Source organism: Eptesicus fuscus, chromosome 20 (genome assembly GCF_027574615.1).
Source record: "Eptesicus fuscus isolate TK198812 chromosome 20, DD_ASM_mEF_20220401, whole genome shotgun sequence".
NCBI classification, from domain to species: domain Eukaryota; kingdom Metazoa; phylum Chordata; class Mammalia; order Chiroptera; family Vespertilionidae; genus Eptesicus; species Eptesicus fuscus.
Window position 1 is genome coordinate 35,913,129 of NC_072492.1, and position 20,310 is coordinate 35,933,438.

A 20,310-nucleotide genomic window follows, 5' to 3' on the forward strand; every position below is an offset into this window, starting at 1 on the left:
TCTTCTGTCACCATATATTAGGTTCCCTTCACCCCTCACCCCAAAATTTTATTTCTTTAAGAAGCCTCTTTCATGGCTTTCTTAACTTCCACGAGTTAAAGGCTTTTTGCCTCATGTGTTGGTCACAAGAGCCTTGAGGGTTGCATAAAATGTCACATGCCTTAAGCTCATTCTTATCTACTTATGGATGTAATCATTAACAGAGGAAGCTGGCATTCCTCGAACACCAGAGGAAGCCTCAAAATCTATTATGAAAAGAATTTTACTTATTACCAAAATACTTTCCGTTAAACATTGACAGGCTTTGAAGGTAGAAACAGAGTGTTATTCTGAGAAATTCAAACTGAAACTGCAAACTGCAAATCAACATTTCAAATGATGGCCAAAGTGATTACAGGTCACCTACAGGTTGTGGCCAGAGAATTATGCCATGCAACATTCAATCAGATCCTTGGTAGAACAGCTTAAGAATTAGAGTTTCTTTTTACATAAAAGGGAAAAACAAAAAGAAATGTTTGACTAGATAGACAATCATTACACTGAGCTACTATCATCTCAAATATTTCAGACAAGAGAAAGTAAAATTTTAAACCAAAGTTTACTGTTTGCTCCCAACTATTTGCAGGTGAACAGTTGGAAAATTATGCAGAGCAAAATTTCCTTCCCAAAATTGGTAAGGGAGATACTGGGTTGAATGGTATTCTCACAAAATTCATGTCCACCTGAAATCCGTGCATATGAGTTTATTTGGAAATAGTGTATTTGCAGATGTAAACAAGTTAAGATGAAGTCAAACTGGATTAAGGTGGGCCTGATCCAATGACTGGTGTCCTTATAAAAAGAGACATTTGGACACAGATACAGACACACAGAGGAAGGGATGTTTTGTGAAGGAGGCAGTGATTGGAGTGACAAGCCAAGGAAAACTAAGGATTGCAGGCAACCACTGGAAGGAAGCTAGGAAGAGGGAGTGAAGGATTCTTCCCTATATATTCTTTAGAAATATCATGTCTCTGTGGCTGCCTTGATTTCAGACTTCTAGCCTCCAGACCTGTAAAAGAATAAATCTCTGTTATTTTAATTCACCCAGTTTATGGAAATTTGTGCAGCAGCCCTAGGAAACTAATACAAGAAGCATATGGAAAAGTGGATCACTTGAGCAAATATGTATTTAAAAACACTTGGCCTGGCCTGTGTGGCTCAGTGATTGATCGTCTACCCATGAACCAGGAGGTCACAGTTCCATTCCTGGTCAGGTCACATGCCCAGATTGTAGTAGAGGGCATGTAGAGGGCAGTAGAGGGCATGCAGGAGGCAGTAGAGAGCATGCAGGAGGGTATTCAGGAGGGCATCCAGTAGAGGGCATGCAGAAGGCAGCCAATGGATGATTCTCTCTCATCATTGATGTTCCTATCTCTCTTTCCCTCTCCCTTTGTCTCTGAAATCAATAAAAATAATAATAAATAAATAAATAAATAAATAAATAAACAAACACGCTTGGTTTAACTTTCGTATTCTCCTCTAGGCCCCATCTAGGAATCTAAATTGGATGAGCAAATATCAGCTGATCCTTTATTTGTGGAAATTTGGACAATTGCTATTCAGTCCAACTAAAATTTAGATTCCTAGATGGGGCCTAGATGGGGCCATAGTCTCAAAAACAGAGGAAAACCATTTAATTATCCTATTTAATAATAGAGTAACATGTAAATTACCATCACTCCGATATGCCCACGATTGGGCAGCGGGAGGCTGGGGGGCGGGACTCAGGGTGGCCTATCCGGCCATTGAGAGGCACGGACCCGCTGCCACTGTGGGGGGCTAACCTGCTGTTGAGAGGCGCAGGGGGCGGGACTCCCGCCCTCCCGCCCCCTGTGCCTCTCAAAGGCCAGATCTGCAGATCCGCGGCCGCTGAGGGGGCCTGCCGCGGACATCCAGCTGCGCCTCTCAACAGCAGGGTAGCCCCCCTCAGCGGCTGCAGACCATCAAAAGTGGGGGAGCTGGGTGCCTGTCTGCTCCGGCACCAGCGGACAGGCACCCAGCTCCACCGCGAAAAGCGAAAGCGTGTAGGGGACCCTACACGTGCATGATTCAATCATGCACTGGGCCTCTAGTTCCACTATAATGATAAATCTTATAAGTTTTTGAGACTATTAGATCACTGCATTTGTTCTCTGCTTTGTCTTGATAGTAAAATATTAATTTTTATAACTATTGTCTAGACATTTTTACAGATGCTAAGAAATAGCTCCATTCAGACACCCAGAACTGCAGTCCTCATATGGAATTGCTTGTCTTCTAGGGCTATGTGGTCAACAGCATTTTATACTTGATCTTGTTGAATATATGTTCAACAAGACAATAGAAAAAAAACAGTCATGAGAAAGTACTGTGTTTTATAAAAGAGAAACTAAAAAGTCTCATGAGATTTCCAATGAGGAAAATGAAGCTTAAAGAAGTGAACTAACTTGCTCAAGTTCACACACCTTATAACTATTAGAGCTGAAATTTATTTCTCTTACATTTGATATCAGATGGATTAAATGGAGGAACTGAGATTTAAATCTAGTTCAAGGTGGTACAAAAGCTTGTGGTCTGCTACACTATACCATGTTGCCTTCCATAGTCTACTGCTTTAGTTATGAGAGAGGCAAGTGAACCTGTACTAGGTTATCGGCAATGAAAATAAAGAGTAAGGTGATAAAGGCAAGAAATAAATGCAGGACCCACAATTAGCATGATGTGGCAACTACCAAAATGTGGAAAGAAAGGAAAAGAGTGGAATTAAAAATAGCTTAAGCCCTGGCTGGTTTAGCTCAATGGATAGAGCTTCAGCCTGTGGACTGAAGGGTCCCAGGTTGGATTCCAGCCAAGGGCACATGCCCGGGTTGCGTGCTCAGTCACCAGTAGGGGGCGTGCGGGAGGCAGCCAATCCATGATTCTCTCTCATCATGGATGTTTCTCTCCCTCTTCTTCTCTAAAATAAAATAAATTTAAAAAGTAGCTTAAGCTTGGAGCCTTGGTAATTACAAAAAAACAATGATACTGTTAACAGGATCAAGGATCTCAGGAAAAGAGGCAGTTTTATTCAGTGAGAGCTCTCATCCTTCCAAACTCTACGTCATCTCCTCAATGTAAGCTTTTCTGACATCCTCAGGTACATTAGACAGTATTTTTTAATATATTTTTTATTGATTTCAGAGAGGAAGGGAGAGGGGAGAGAGAGAAATATCAATGATGAGAGAGAATTATTGACCTGCTGCTTCCTGCATGCCCCCTACTGGGGATCAAGCCTGCAACCCGGGCATGTGCCCTTGACTGGAATCGAACCCGGGAACCTTCAGTCCGAAGGCTGATGCTCTATCCACTGAGCCAAACCAACCAGGGCTATACAGTATTTTTTTAAATATTTTTATTGATTTCAGAGAGGAAGGGGGAGGGAGAGAGAGCTAGAAACATCAATGATGAAAGAGAATCCTTGATCAGCTGCTTCCTGTACACCCCCTAGTGTGGATCAAGCCCACAACCCGGGTATGTGCCCTTGACCAGAATCAAACCCTGGACCCTTCAGTTGGCAGGCCAATGCTCTATCCTCTGAGCCAAACCGGCTAGGGCCATTATACAGTATTTTATGTTTCAACAATAATAATAATAATGACAATGATAATGATAGCTAACATTTTTTAAATGCAGGCTGAGTGCCAAGCAAGTGCTAGGTTCCTTTTACTCTTTAAAATAACCATGTGAAGTCAGTACTATTATTAACCCCATTTTACAGATGAGGAAACTGGAGCTTACAGAGTTTTAAGATTACATACAGATATTAAATGGTAGATCGAGAATTGAATTCAGCCCAGCCGGCATGACTCAGTGGTTGAGCTTTGACTTATGAATCAGGAGGTCACAGTTAAATTCCCTATCAGGGTACATGCCTGTGTTGCAGGCTCAATCCCCAGTGTGGGGCGTGCAGGAGGCAGCCAATCAATGATCCTCTCTCTTCATTGATGTCTCTCTCTTCCTCTCTGAAATCAATAAAAAAATATATTTTTAAAAAGAATTGAATTCAGAGACAGCACTCTTGCCAAAGGCAGGACAGTGCAATACATGCGTCCAAGAAATGTCACCAAACTGGCTCGGTTTGAATCCTGCTCTGCCATTTACTAGCTGAGTGGCATTGGGCAAATTATTGTGCCTCAGTTTCACCATCACCAATTGCCTCCCAGTATTGTTGTGAGGTTATTTAAATGAGTTCATATTCATAAAGCATTTACAAAAGGGCATAGTACAGAGTAAATATTAATCATTGCACTCACACCTCTGTTTTCTCTATATCTGTCTCTCTCAATTATTAGAACTTTATTTCTCGCTGAACTGTGAGTTCCTCTAGAACAGGAAGTATGTCTGTTTCATTTTCCTACCCTAGCACCATGTCTGCCCCACAGTAGGCCCTCAGCAAGCATTTGTTGCCTGGATGGCATTATTCAAGCAGCCTGAAATTCCATCTCTGAGCCGTGGAGAAGAGAGGTGAGTGGAAAAATAGGTATGAGTCCCACACATCGACATTTAAGCCTGACAACAGGCAGGACTGCTAAGGAAGAGGGGAAAGAAATAGGACACGGGAGAAAGATTGACAGCAGGAAATGAAAGGAGACAGAAAAAGAGCCCTGGAGGATTTACTTTCAAGGAAGTCATGAAAAAAACGAGTTCAGGGGAATTGCGCTGAGTCCAGATGAAAGGCTGTCTTAAAGGTGAAGTATGAAAATGTGTGGTTAGGAAGCAGCTGACTCTGAAGTTTAAATGTGTGGGGGTTTTTTAAGACTCGGAGGAAGGAAATGACAGTCATTGCGCAATAGTTTTCTAAAACTTGGCAGGCTTTCAAATGTGGGTCTCTACCTACGCTGCCTGGAAAGTTGGGAGAGCGAGGGAGCATTCAGGATCACAAAGGAAAAGGAGGGTCGGGGCTCTCCAAGGTGCTACTTCTCAACGAAATCGTAATGCAGTTAAGTTCTATCTTCACTCACAATGTGAAACAGAAAAATCAAATAAAATGTGTAGTTTTTGCCCTTCGTTATTTTGTTTAGGCTGGTAAAGCAGGATCGGTGACGTTACTGTCAGGTAGACACAATTATCAGCAGCAGGTTTTCATCTGAAATGTCTCCTTCATTACACTTGAATCTCAATTGTGTTCTCCCACCCACGGAGGCTGAAGAACCGGTTTTCCGAGTTTTTCCTGATACAGTTTTGGTTATTACAAACGACCTGGGATCCCTACTCATCTTTAAAAGAAGGTCAAGAAAAAGGAATCGAGATCAATATTTGAGAAGGGCATTTTTATAAAAACAGGTAGGCAACACGTGCGTCTTAAAAAACGAGTTATTCTTTTAAATTTTTTGAGAAATAGAAAGCCCTTATATGGTCAAATGGGTCCGCAGGAATCCACCAAACAAGATACAAATATACTTTCACAAACAGTCTTAGGGTCCCCCCCCCCCTAATGTTAACTGGAGAAACATAGACCCTGTGCAGTTGTCTGAGGAACGAAACCAAGTACCTTTTTACTTTTTAAAATACATTTTTATTGATTTCAGAGAGGAAGAGAGAGGGAGAGATAGAAACATCGATGATGAGAATCATCCATCAGCTGCCTCCTGTATGCCCCCCACTGGGGATCCAGCCCACAACCCAGGCATGTGCCCCTGACCAGGAATCAAACTGTGGCCTCAACCACTGAGCCACACCAGCCGGGCCCAAGTACCCTTTTATTTTAAAAAAATATATATTTTATTGACTTTTTACAGAGAGGAAGGGAGAGAGAGTTAGAAACATTGATGAGAGAGAGACATCAACCAGCCGCCTCCTGCACACCCCCCACTGGGGATGCACCCGCAACCAAGGTACATGCCCGTGACGGGGATTGAACCTGGGACCCTTGAGTCCACAGGCCGACGCTCTATCCACTGAGCCAAACCGGTTAGGGCCCAAGTCCCCTTTTAAAGACGAGTTTTCCAGTTAAGTGCCGAGCCCCTTCCAGTTCAAGGCTCTACTACAGGATCTAGCACCTTTCCCAAGTCACTCGGCACTCTAGGGCTCAAATGCTCTTTTCTGTAAACTAAGGAGGAAAGTGGGGTGTGTGTGTGTGTGTGTGTGTGTGTGTGTGTATGGGTGGTGAGTGTCTGTCTCTGTGTGTGTCTGTCTCTGTGTGTGTGTGTGTGTGTATGAGTGGTGTGTGTGTGTCTGTCTTGTGTGTGTGTGTGTCTCTGTGTGTGTCTGTCTCTGTGTGTGTCTGTGTGGTGTGTGTGTCTGTGTGTGTGTGTGGTGTGTGTGGTGCGTGTCTCTGTAGGTGTGGTGGGTATGACTGTGTGTGTGTATGAGTGGTGTGTGTCTGTCTCTGTGTGTGTCTGTGTGTGTGTGTGTATGGGTGGTGAGTGTCTGTCTCTGTGTGTCTGTGTGGTGTGTGTGGTGCGTGTCTCTGTGTAGTGGGTATGACTGTGTGTGTGTGTATGGGTGGTGTGTCTGTCTCTGTGTCTGTGTGGTGTGTGTGTGTGTGTGTGTCTGTAGGTGTGGTGGGTATGACTGTGTGTGTGTGTATAGGTGGTGTGTGTCTGTCTCTGTGTGTCTGTGTGTGTGTGTGCGTGTCTGTGTGCATGTGTGTGTGTGTCTGTATGTGTGGTGGGTATGACTGTGTGTGTGTCTGTAGGTGTGGTGGGTATGACTGTGTGTGTGTGTGGTGTCTCTGTGTGTGTCTGTGTGTGTGTGTATGTGTGTGTGGTGGGTATGACTGTGTGTGTGTCTGTAGGTGTGGTGGGTATGACTGTGTGTGTGTGTATGGGTGGTGTGTGTCTGTCTGTGTGTGTGTGTGTGTGTATGTGTGTGTGTGTGTGTGTCTGACTGTGTGTGTCTGTGTGTGTGTGTGTGTGTGTGTGGTGTGTATGTGTGTGTGGTGGGTATGACTGTGTGTGTGGTGGGTATGACTGTGTGTGTCTGTGTGGTGTGTGTGTGTGTATGTGTGTGTGGTGGGTATGACTGTGTGTGTGGTGGGTATGACTGTGTGTGTGTGTCTGTCTGGTGTCTCTGTGTGTGTGTCTATCTGAGAGTGTGTGTATGAAAGTACTGGAAGCGCTTGCAAGCTCCCCTCCAGCTCTCAGGCCATTGCACAGTGATTTCTCCCCTCCCTTCAGGCTCCTTCCCTCGAGGAGAAAACATGGGGATGAATTCTCTGGGTACAAACAAAGAAAGCAGACCGCCTCGCTCACGGTACGGGCCGGAGAGACGGGATTCCGCAGGGCTCAGCACCGGCCCCGCCAGCCCCGCCAGCCCCGCCCACGACCGTCCTCCCGCCGGCCGCGCCGTGGGGAACAAGATGGCGTCAGCACCCCGGCCCCGTCGGGGCCCGGCGACTCCGCACTGCGGCAGCCGCCCGAGGCCGCACCCCATTGGCCGGCTGCAATGAGGTCATCCGAGGGCGGAGGCCGGCGGCGGCGCAGGGGCGTGGCTTTGCGGGCGCAGGCGCGTCCGAGCCGCTGCAGCCCGGAGCCGGGGAGGCTGCGGGCTGGGTCTGCGGCGACTCCTTTGGCAGGGGCCCCGCCGGCGGCTGGAGGTGAGCGGGAACAGCGCGGCGGGGAGCGGCTCCGAGGGGCACAGGGAATCCTTCTAACGCCCGCCTCACTGGTCCGAGGAAGCGGCAGGGACCTTCGGTCTCTGAAAGGAAATGGGGGTTCACCTCTCTTTGGGCACCCCTTCTGTGGGCAGAAGAACCGAGGTTCCCTCCCCTTTGGAGGCCCTGATCCCTTCCGCCACTTAAGGGGTAGGCGGGGGAACTGAAGGTTATTGGAACGTCCGAAAAATTTGGGGGGGGGACTTCTTAAATGGGGTCCCAGTTTGAGAATGTCTCCCTTTTAGTCCCTACTCCAGGCGGTAGGTGTGCCTGTGCTCGCTGGGGAGACAGGAATGAAGCAGGTGAATCTCCCTTGTTAGGAGGCGAGGACGCGATGACAGCGGCAGTGCGCGGGGACGCCTTATTGGGATTAATCTTGTGCAGAATTCCTATTTCTTTATATTTTGTTCTGTGACACACACACACCACTACACCCACCACCACCACCACTCCCCCCGCACCCCCTAATCGCTTTGGCCTATTTGGCTTTCTGTTTGGTTCGTCGGAGAGATGGATTTAGGGAGATTGGTTATCGTTAAAAAAACAGGAGGGAGGCAGCTCATTGGAGGCTGTCATTATTGGCAGCCCCTGAACTATGCTGATCAGGCATAATTTTTATGTGTTCAGAGATTGTGGACTCTGCCCCATAATTAGGAGCGATGTGTGTTGGGGGCTGTTATTAAGCTACATAATCTCTTGAGAAAGCCGTGCTTGTATCTGAGTGTGTTCTTCTGCTGCTTTGAACATCAAATGCACCAAGGTTTGTCACTCAAATTTTTCAAAATGTCTCCCAGCCTTCCCGGAGAGAAACTCTTCCTTTGATGCCAGCTTCGCCTATCACGGATGCTCTCATGATACTAAAAATACCGCATGATTTTTTCCGAGTTTAGATACTGTACCATCTGTGCCTCCCAATAGCTGATGGAGAATAAATAATCGCATTTTCAGGACCACTGATAGCGCCACTCGTCTTTATGACCCCGCGGTGATAAGACAACCCTAAAATCAAACCTTTATTGACTCCTGCAGGAGAAGCTTTAACAGACGGAACAATGTAGTTAATCTTGAGGGTGGGGATGAGAAACAGAAAGCTTCCGAGGTGGAAAGCTTAGTCTCTGTGGCTTGATAAAACTGCTTTGTCATTATCAGTGTATTCCTGCCATGCTTGACTTGATATTGAGTTTAATAAGCAAGCTGATTCCTTTTTTCTTTTTTTTTTTCTTTTTTAAGATAATGATTATGTATTTAGATTCTGTAGTGAGAAGATGGTGCTTTCTGAGGAATTCGGAAGGTTAAACCCTTTAAGGTAGTCGTAACTTTAGGGTAGGGTTGGGACTTTGGCTGTTAGAAATGGGCAGTAGCCCTAGCCAGGTGAGGTGGCTCAGTTGGTTGAAACATCTATACACCAAAAAGGTTGTGGGTTTGATTCCCAGTCAGAACACTTACATAGGTTTAGGGTTCGATCCCCGGTCAGAGTGAGTGGGTCTGGGAGGCAACTGATCAATGTTTTTCTCTCCCTCTCCCTTCCTCTCTCTAAAATCAATGAAAAACATATTCCCCGGGTGAGAATTAAAAAAAGAAAAGAAAAGAAGAAAAAGAAATGGGCAGTACAGGTTAGAAAATGAGTGAGGTCTCTTCCGTTTCCTGACACAAATGGAAACCAAGACAGAGCAGTGTGGATGTCACTGCCTCATAATACTGTGTCCAGGGTATTAAAAAGCTGTTTTGGGATCCCCAGTTCCTATTTTTAATATAGATACATTCTTATGTATTGAGATGTCCCAAAATATTGTCATTTGACCCTGATGTTGACTGCAAAGGAAGAGACTTTTCATCAGGCACTCTGTGGGAGAGGATTCAGTGGCAGCCTTTGCAATTTCTCCTTTCCATCTTTCTAAGGAGGATGTCAAAACAGTTGTTAAAGACCTGTCAGCACGAGGTGAAAGACATGAAATGCAAAACGGAAGAGCCTTACTGAGTGTTGTTTGCTCTTCGCCCTCTTAGTAATTTCCACGGTCATGCCATTTTCTCTTTTTTGCCTTAGGTTGGAGAGACATCCGGGTACTCAGTTGATGTCCTTTCTGCCGCCATGGGGGAGCTTTTCCGGAGTGAGGAGATGACGCTGGCCCAGCTTTTTCTACAGTCAGAAGCTGCTTATTGTTGTGTCAGCGAGTTAGGAGAACTCGGAAAGGTTCAGTTTCGTGATGTAAGTAGTTGTGGGGCTGCTTCTTGATTACCACTGAACTGTATTTTTCTGGTCATGGCCACTTGCCTTATGATGAATGTTTTGCTTTTTATTTGCAAAAATAACATGACAGCACGCGTACTGTTGGTACACTTTTTTTGAGTTGTCTTTCTGGAGGTGAGAATGTCGTGGGCCAGCCCTTTCATGTTTTTACTGGTTCCCCTTTGAGAATAATCCTAAGCATTCTCAAAGTAATTGCTTGGGATGCAAATGGAGGACAGCAAACTAACCTGTTCAAGGCTTCCCGCTTTACTTTTGGGCTCCTTAACACCCACAGCAGGATCTTAAAAATATTTTCATAGCTTTTCCATACAGCAGGTCATATTTATTATAAGATCTGAAACATTCAGTTAGGGATATATAGTATATATGTAAACATATACTGAATACCTATTAAGCTGAAGCATTATGCTGGGATGTTGGAGACGATATCAAAAGAAAATGAACAGCCCTAGCCGGTTTGGCTCAGTGGATAAAGTGTTGGCCTGTGGATTGAAGGGTCCCGGGTTCGATTCGGGTCAAGGGCACATGCCTGGGTTGCGGGCTCAATCCCCAGTGGGGGGCGTGCGAGAGGCAGCTGATCAATGATTCACTCTCATCATTGATGTTTATATATCTCTCTTTCTCTCCCTCTCCCTTCCTCTCTGATATCAATAAAAATATATTTTTTTTAAAAAAGAAAAGAAAATGGACAGCCCTGGCCAGTGAGGCTCAGTTGGTTGGAGCGTCGTCCCATGTTTCAGAAAGTCCCAAGTTCGATTTCCAGTCAGGACGCATACCTGGATTGCAGGGTCGATCTCTCGTGGGGCCTCATACAGGAGACCACCGATCAATGTGTTTTTCTCACATCATTGTTTCTCTCTCTCTCTCTCTCTTCTTCCTTCCTCCCTCTCTGAAAAGAAAAAAATCAATAAAAACAAAATGAATAGTCTAAGCGTATAAAAAGTATGCCCTATGGTGCTTACAGTCTGATACTTTCTGCTGAAAGGTGGGGGGAGGTAACAATTCCCTATTAGGCAATCTCAAAGCTCCATGTACCTCTCATTGATAGCATTCATTATAGTTGTGATTGTACATTCATCAGTGTGAGCAGTTGATTCAAGTCTCTATCTGCTACTCTGATCTAAGTACCACGAAGACAGAGACCGTGATTATCTTATCCTTAGTGCCCACGTAGAAGATAATCAATATTTGTTGGAATGGATGGATAAAGAGGAGTAATCAGAAAGGTGTGGGATTCATCAATATTGACTTACTGGAATTGGCAAGCTTTCAGGAAGTTCTCAGTCTGAGCTGAAACTGCACAAATACAACCCAGTGATAGTCTTATTCCTCATTTTCTTTGTACCTTTTTATACCCTCTCTTTTGGAGTGTTCTTTTACCTTTCCGAGGCTCTTCCCCCGGCCTCTCTTATCTTCTCCATCTCTGCCCTCAGTGTCAGTGTTTCCCAAGCTCTCTTCTCTGCTCTCTGGATAAGCCTGTCCACACCCACATCTTCCTTTGTCACCTTTTTTCAGTGCTCTCATCCATTCTCAAAACTTTCATCTTTATTCAGTGAGTCCCAAATCTATATCTCTGGCCTCGACGTCTCAAATACCTCCCCTGAATATACAAATTTCTAAGATGGTTGTCACCTCTGCTTCTCAAGCTAATATGTCTAAATCCCAACACTTTACCTTTTCACAAACTATTTCTTCACCCTCACTTCCTAACCTTGAGCTAATGCATTGATATTCTTCCAGTTTTTTAGACTTAAAACCTAAATCAAACCTAACTCACCCTTAATTTGCAATTCTTCATCTGGTCCTATATAGTATCTCCCTTTCTAATACCCATTTGGGTTCATTCAGCATTCTTAACTTTTACTTATTATGTATTTCAGTCATACAAAAATTATGGGGAATAATATAATGAATACCTATGTAATTTATATTATCTACTAAAGGGTTAAACATTCCACATATAATTGAAGATTCCTGCCTCTCCTTCCTCCCTGTGTTTAATTTCTCTCCCCTCCTCCCTAGAGGTTACTTTGTATAGTGACTTTTGCTCTTACGTGTGTTTTTTTCTTTATTTTTATTATTGTTGACAGTATTATTCCCATATGTTTTTATTTTTTACTTTTGCTATGTATGTATGAATCACTAAGTAATATATGGTATAATTTTGTATACTTTACATTGTATCATATTGTATGTATCCTTCAGCAGGTACTTTTTAAGTTTAACATTTGTGAGATTTGACCATGTTGGTATAGGAGGCCCTAGTTCATTTATTTAAATTGCTATATAGTTACTGTAAAAATATATAATTAATGCCAAAACCGGTTTGGCTCAGTGGATAGAGCGTCGGTCTGCGGACTGGAAGGTCCCAGGTTCGATTCCCGTCAAGGGCATGTACATTGGTTGCGGGCACATCCCCTGGTGGGGGGTGTGCAGGAGGCAGCTGGTCGATGTCTCTCTCTCATCGATGTTTCTAACTCTCTGTCCCTCTCCCTTCCTCTCTGTGAAAAATCAATAAAATATATTTTAAAAAATATATATATATATAATTTATCATTTTTTTTCCTTCTAATGATTGCAGTTCTTTGCTATTACAAGTTGCGATGAAGAGTCTTATCTATGTCTCCTGGTATGCATCTTTTATAGTTTCTCCAGGGCAGTGGTTCTCAAACATTTTGATCTAAAGACTTCTTTACACTCTTAAATAAAATAAAATTGAGAACCCTAATGAGCTTTTATGTGCGTTACAACTATTCATACTTATTAAATTGGAAATTAAAACTGAGAAATGTTTTAAATATTTATTAACTCATTTAAAAATTATAAATCCACTACATGTTATAATAGCATATTCCTGAAAAATAGCTACATTTTCCAAAAAAAAAAAAAAAAGAAGAAGAAGAATGGTATTTTTAAAATTTTTTTAAAAATCTTTTAGTGTCTAAATTAATAGAAGATAGCTGGCTTCTCATTTGCTTCTGCAGTCAGTCCGCTGTGATGTATGTCATGAGACTCTGGAAAACTTACTGAAACACTCATGAGACAATGAGAATGAAAAAGGCAAATAATGTCTTACTGTTACTGCGAAAGCGGTACTGATCACATGGACCTGCTGCTCCTCCAGGGATTGTAACTAGGAGGGGCATTGCTGAGTGTAGTGTGCATCTCTAGCTGGAGGATGTCAAAGTGTACTTCACAGTGCATGTACCTGGTCATGCTCCCCTGGCTGGTTGAGAGTTCCTGTCATGCCACAGTGTCAGGAACAATGTCAACACCTCTGTGCTCAAAGAAATTTACCAATCCAATGGGTGCGAAGTGGTATCTTATTGTTGTTTTAGTTTGCATTTTCTATATTAGTACATCTGATACCTTTTTATCTGTTTATTGGACATAATAGGTTTCATTTTCCATGAGCGTCTGTCCATATCACCTGCCTGTTTACTATTGGGGTTGTTGGCCTTTTGCTTGTTAACTTGTGGGATTTGTAAAAGTTCTTCATGTCTTCTGGAATCTAATCTTTTTCTACTCCTTTACTGATAAATTCTTCTAGGCTGTCGCTAATCTTTTCCCTGCATTTATGGTGTATTTTGTCATACAAAAAATTTATTTTTCTTTTTTGCTTATTGGTGTGTTTTTTCCTAAATTTCTTATTTTGAAAAATTTCAAGCCTGAATACTCCTATGTTGATTCACCAGTTGTTAACATTTTGTCACATTTGATATAATCTTTTTCACCGTACCGTTAGAGAGTAAGCTGTTACTTCTTTTCCAATCCTTATCGTTTTGTTTCTGTTTCTCATTTCACCGTACACATTGGGACCTTCAGTAACATGTTGAAGAAGAGAAACAGCAAGCTAATACTGGTTAGGATTGTGCTTAGCTGAGTGTAACAAAAAGCCCAAATGATAGGGGTGTACTTTTCTCATGTAACATGAAGCCCAGCTCCACGCTGTCATCATTCTGTATCTCTGTTTGACCATCCTTGAACATTTGGCTTTTGTACTTACAGATAACCCCCATAGCTCCAGGCATATCATTGAAGGAAGTGCAAGGAGAAAGGAGAGGTACATATTTCTTTCCCAGAAATTCTCAACAGACTTTTAAAATTTATTATTGGTGCTAGGATTATGGCATACACTAGCTGCAAGGGAGTCTGGGAAATGTGCTTTTTTAACTGAGCATTTGCTGCCCTGAACAAAATTGGAATTTTTGTTACTAAGGAAAGAGGGCAAAATGCTAAATATCCATTAAATGGCATTCTTGTCTTGCTCCTGACTTTAAGGGGAATCTTTTTAATGTTTCACAATTTTTTTAAATCCTTACTTGAGGGCATGCTTTTATTGATTTTAGAGAGAGAAGCATTGATGTGAGAATGAAACATCCATCAGTTGCCTCTGCATGCGCCCCCACCAGGGATCGAACCCACAACCTGGGTATGTGCCCTGACCAGGAATCAAACCCGAGACCTTTTGGTGTACAGGGCAATGCTACAATCAACAGAGCCACAACCAACTGAGCCACACCAGCCAGGGCTAATGTTTCACAATTTAAATAAGATGTTTACTCTTACATTTTTTGAAAATTCTATTAATTAGATTATGCATATTCTTTCAATTTCTGATTTTCTAAAGTTATTGTTACAAATGGTTGTGGAATTTTATTGAATGCCTTTTCATCTATTGGTGTTACTGTATTTTTTCTCTTCAATCTATTAATTTGGTGAATTACATGTCCTGGTTATTGTCTTACTATTTTTTAACAGCTTTACTGAGATATAATTCTCATACCATATTATTTGTTCATTTAAAGTGTACAATTCAGTGATTTTTAGTATATTCACAGAGTTGTACAACCATCACCACAATGAATTTTAGAACATTTTCATTACTTCACCAAGAAACCCTGCACCCATTAAGCAGTCACTCCCCAACTCCTCTCCCTCCACAGCCCCTGGCAACCACTAATCTACTTTCTGTTTCTGTGGATTTGCTTATCTGGATATTTCATGTGAATGAAATTATACAACATATCTTTTGGGACTGGCTTCTTTCACTTAGCATAATGTTTTCAAGGTTCATCTGTGTTGTAACATGTATCTGTACTTTTCTGTCTTTTTGCATCTTTTCCTTTGAATGAAAATATGCAACATATTAAAATGAGTGGTTTCAATATAAGAAGTAGTTATATATTCTGTCTACTCTGTAAAAGATACCACTCTGGGTTTTAGAGAGCCAATTGAGCAAGACATGTTCCCTCACTCAACTTGTTCAAAATTTTGTATGTTCTCTCATCTATTCCTTCTCTTTTTCTTACTCTTTCCTATTCTTCAATTCCTTACTGTCTAACACAATCATAATGATAATTTATATTTTTAATAGATACCATGTTGAGCATTTTGTATTATTATTGCAGGCATTTCTCACAACTCTGCAAAGTAGAACCTACTTTTGGTTTGTGGAGCCTACCATTTTCATTTGACAGAATAGAAACCTGTGGCATAGATGAAAATAAATACCCGTAGGACATACAGAGTAGTGCCCAGGATTGTCTGATTCCTCTGCCTGTGTTCTTTTTAATTGAGATATACCAAAAAAGTCATCCTTTTACAGTATATGATTCAATGGTTTTTAGTGTATTCACAAAACCATCATCACTGTGTAATTCCAGAACATTTCATTACCCCAAAGAAACCTTGTACCCATTAGCAGTCACTCCTTTTCCCCCTAGCCCTGGGCAACCACTTAATCTGCCTTTTTCTGTGAATTTCCCTATTCTGGACATTATATAGGGTGGGACAAAAGTAGGTTTATAGTTGTTCGTATGGAAAATAATACAATAATTAATAAATAATATAAGAATAAACTGTGTTTCACGTACTCACAACTGTAAACCGACTTTTGTCCCACCCTGGATATAATGGAATTATACAATATGTAGTTTGTTTTCCCTTCTTTTGGATATATAACTAGCAGTGGAATTGCTGGGTCATGTGGTAATTCTATGTTTACCTTTCTGCGGAACCCCCAGACTTCTCTCCACAGCAACCACACCATTTTATACTCACACCAGCAATGTATGAGGGTTCTAATTTCTTCACATCCTCACAAACACTTGTTATTTTCTGTTAAAAAAATTTATACCCATCCTAATGGGTGTGAAGTGGTATTCTCACAGTGGTTTTGTTGTTGTTTAATATTTTTATTGATTTCAGAGAGGAAGGGAGAGGGAGAGATAGAGACATCAATGATGAGAGAGCATCAATGATCGGCTGTCTCCTGCACGCTCCCTACAACCTTGCATGTGCCCTGACCAGGTCTTGAACTGTGACCTCCTGGTTCATAAGTCGACGCTTAACCACTGAGCCATGCCAGCTGGGCTCTCACAGTGGTTTTGATTTGCATTTCCCTCATGGCTAATGATAGGAAACATTTTTTTCATATGCTTACCAGTCGTTTGTATGATTTTTTTTTTTTTTAAGGTAAATTCATGCTTGCAAGCCTGGGATAAACTCACCTGGTCATGAGGTGTATTTCAAAAGAATTTTAGCGTTCAGCTTTCTAATATTTTATTAGGATTTTTTCATGATTTATAAGTTATATTGGCCTATAGCTATCTTTTCTCAAACTATTCTTATTTTATTTTGCTGTCAAGATTATACTGGCCAATCTCACTTATAGTTGAGAAGTATTTCTTCATTTTTCTCCTCTTTGGGTTAATTTTTCTGAGATTTGGGCTTATCTAGTCTTTGAATGATTAGTAGAGCCTTATCTTTTTTTTTTTTTTTAATACTCACTGGAGGATATGCTTATTGATTTTAGAGACAGAGAAAGAGGGAGAGAGAGGGAGAAACATAGATGTGAGAGAAAACATCAATTGGTTGTCTTCCATATGTGCCCTGACAGGGGATTGAACCCACAACCTAGGTATGTGCCCTAACTGGGAATCCAACCTGCAACTTTTCCGTACACGGAACAATGCTTCAACCCAACTGAGCCACACCAATCAGGGCGATAGAACCTATCTTGAAGCCTTGTAGACCTGGTGTTTACAGATTATAAACTTAATCTGTTTTTTGTTTTTGTTTTTGAAGTTAGTTTTAGTAATTACATTTTTCTAGAAAATTGTCCATTTATTATCTAAACTTTCTGAGACATTATTGGCATAAAGCTGATTTTAGTATTATATTTTAAAAAAATCTTTTCTATCTTTAGTTGCCTTTTTTAAAAATATATATATTTTTATTGATTTCAGAGAAGAAGAGAAAGGGAGAGATAGAAACATCAATGATGAGAGAGACTTGACTGGAATGGAACCCGGGACCCTTCAGTCTGCAGGCCTGTGCTCTGTCCACTGAGCCAAAACAGCTAGGGCTGTAGTTACCTGTTTTGTTCTCAGTCTTATAAACATTTTGGCCATTTTGTTTTTTCAAATAACCAGCTGCTAAGAAAAATAATAATAAAATAAAATACTAATTAAAAAAACATTCAGCTTTTGATCTGGGGCATCTTCTCTAGGACTTGTTTTGTTCTCCTTTTTGTTGTTTTCTATATCCTATTATCTTTTTCTAATGTCTTAAATTTGAACATTAATTTTTAGTCTTTTCTATTATATGCAATTAAAGTTATACATTTTCCTTTAAATACCACTTTAGCTGCATCCTGCAAAGTTTGATCTTTAGCATTTTCATTATCATTTCATAAATTATTTAAATTGCTTCATATATGTCAGTCATTAAATACTAATTTTTTTACTGTTATTAAGATCTTTTATAGGGAATTATTGCCATCATTTACAAATAAATCATTAAACTTATACATAAGCTGCAATTTTGTGATGGAAGGATTATTCTAATGAATGAAGTATTGCATCAAGATTCACATATTACTTATTAAGGACAAGAGTTAACAGAAATGGTTCTTTTATAGGCAATTACTAGGCTTTTCCCAGACCATGGTAAACAACCACTCAGCCTTGCAAATGTGAAGCATTATTGTCTCTAAATATACATTTGTGTCACTCATTAAGTACAATTTACTTAAATAAAATAACATAATTTGATTTTCTTTTGTAGTTATTTGAGAAGGAGAAAGCCATGTGTTAGTTCATCTGTAGCATCAATTGAACTGGACTTTTTCAGTTGCTTAGAAAAATGAAAATCACTTCTCATTATATTAAATACAAAATAAATATAACACTGTTTCATGGCAAACATGATTGCTCTTTTACTCTTTCAAATGTGGGCATGACTGAATACATTTGGAACTAGTCATATCACCATCAAAATCAGCAATTTAGACACAAACAAAATATCATTTTGATTTCTTCTTTGAATCATGAATTACTTAGAACTATTTTAGAATTTCCAAATATGGTAAGTTGTATTATGTGAATTTGTAATTTAATTGCATTGTAATCAAATAACATTGTCTGTATAGTAATAGTTTTATACTGAGACTTGCTGTATGACCTATTTTGTGGTCAGTTTTGCAAATGAATTATTGAAGAGATAACTGTTGGATGAAGGGAGTAGATGTACACATGTCTCTGTGTGTATGTATTAGATTAAGCTAATTATGTTGTTCAAATTTTCTCTATCCTTACTTAGTAGATTTGATGTATCAGTAATATAAAAGTTACACTAAAATTTCCCACTACATAGACAGGCTTATCAGTTCTCCTTGTACTTCTGTTCATTTTTGTTTGAAATATTTTTAAGATGCCTTGTCCGAAACAGGTTGTGGGTGGCCGTAGTTGAACTTTGCCTTTGATTGTGAAACCAGTAGTTCACTTCATGTTTATTGAAGTGGAAATTTCTGAATGAGAAGCCGAAGTACTGCCTGGTCGGTGAAAAACAAACAATTTATTAGGGACCCACAAGTTTAGAATTGTGCATCTTCATGGGAATTTTTCTTATTATCATATGTAGCATTTCTCTTAATCTCTAATAATGCTTTTTGCTATAGGATTCCTTCTAATATTAATATTATAATACCAATAATTTCCTTACTAGTTTCTCTGTCATCAGTTTCTCTCTTACACTTCATTCTTCACACACAATATTCTTCTTCAAAACAGTAAATTTTTTAAAAATATATTTAAAAAGTCAGATCATTTGGTCTGTCATATATATGTATTCTTATATATTTATTGATTTTATGGAGAGAGGAAGGGAAAGGGATAGAGAAATAGAAACATTGATGGGAGAGAAACATCAGTCATGCTTCCTTCATGCCCCCTATTGGGGATCGAGCCCACAACCTGGGCATGTGTCCTGACGGGGAATCAAACCCATGACCTCTTGGTTCAACCACTGAGACACACCAGCTGGGCATGTCATGGTCTTCCTCCTTCCATTCTGTGTATTTCTGCTGGTGAACTTTGCTTCATCCGCCATCGTCCCAGCTCAGGTGGTTACCTTTGCACATTTTTTTTCTTTATCTCCAAGTAGAACTAGTGTTCTTCCCTACACACACACATCTTTTTTATGGAGGTAATATTTGTATTCAGTGAAATGCAAAGACCTTAAGAGTACAGGTTGATGATGCTGGTAAATTTATACACCTTTGTAAGTACCACCCCAGGCAAGACAGAATATTTGCAGCAGCCCAGAAAGTTACCTTGTGCTCACTTCTGGTCAACCCCCACGCTCCCTTAGATAGCCACTGTTTTGGTTTCCAGCATCATCGATTAGTTTTGCCTATTCTTGAACTTCATGTAAATGGAGTCATACTTTCAAACTCTTAGGTCTTACTTTTTTTCCTCAGCCTAATGTTTTTTCAGATTTATCTGGTTTTGTGGGTAGCTATAGGTGATTCTTTTTTACTGCTGAGTAATATTCCATTGTATGAATATACCACAATGTCTTTACCCATTCTCCTATTGATGGACATTTGGATCATTGCTAGTTTGGAACTATTATGAATAAAGCTGCTGTGAACATTTTTGTACAGTCTCTGTCAATGTGTTTTCATTTTCTTACACAAATACCTAGTAGTAGATGCTAGACATGTGGTGGGTAGGTATGTTTAATTGTATTAAAAACTGCCAACAATATTTTACTTACTTTTTAATAGCATTTGTCACAACAAAGTGTATTTATTGTGCGTGAAACTGAGCTCCTAAAAGTTAGGACATTTTTTATTCTTTATATTTACACAAGTGCCTAATACAGTGTACGGCACATATTTGGTGCTTGCTCCATAAACATTGAAAAAGTAACTATAGTAGTTCTTTATTTGTATTACTTTTATGGAATTTATCACATGCTATCTTATTGGTTATGTTCATGTTTCCTCTCTACTATATTGCAAGTTTCTCAATGAGTAGGAACTTGTTTTATTCTTGTTTATATTTCACATTGCTTTGAAAATTACTTGAATGAACGAACCAGCCTGCCACTTAGAAGGTGA

At 40.6% G+C, this 20,310-nt stretch overlaps 1 protein-coding gene across 2 annotated transcripts in view; it reads left to right on the forward strand.

Moving 5' to 3' along the window:
• Positions 1 to 7,465: 7,465 nt before the first annotated feature.
• The window catches only part of ATP6V0A1 (ATPase H+ transporting V0 subunit a1), a 53,509-nt gene continuing 40,664 nt past the window's right edge, over positions 7,466 to 20,310 (forward strand). For both annotated transcript variants that reach the window (XM_008149351.3, XM_008149354.3), the window contains exons 1-2: positions 7,466 to 7,597; positions 9,699 to 9,860. In XM_008149351.3, coding sequence (XP_008147573.1) covers positions 9,744 to 9,860 — 117 coding nt within the window. In that variant the 5' untranslated portion in view covers positions 7,466 to 7,597; positions 9,699 to 9,743. The remainder of the gene's footprint in view (positions 7,598 to 9,698; positions 9,861 to 20,310) is intronic.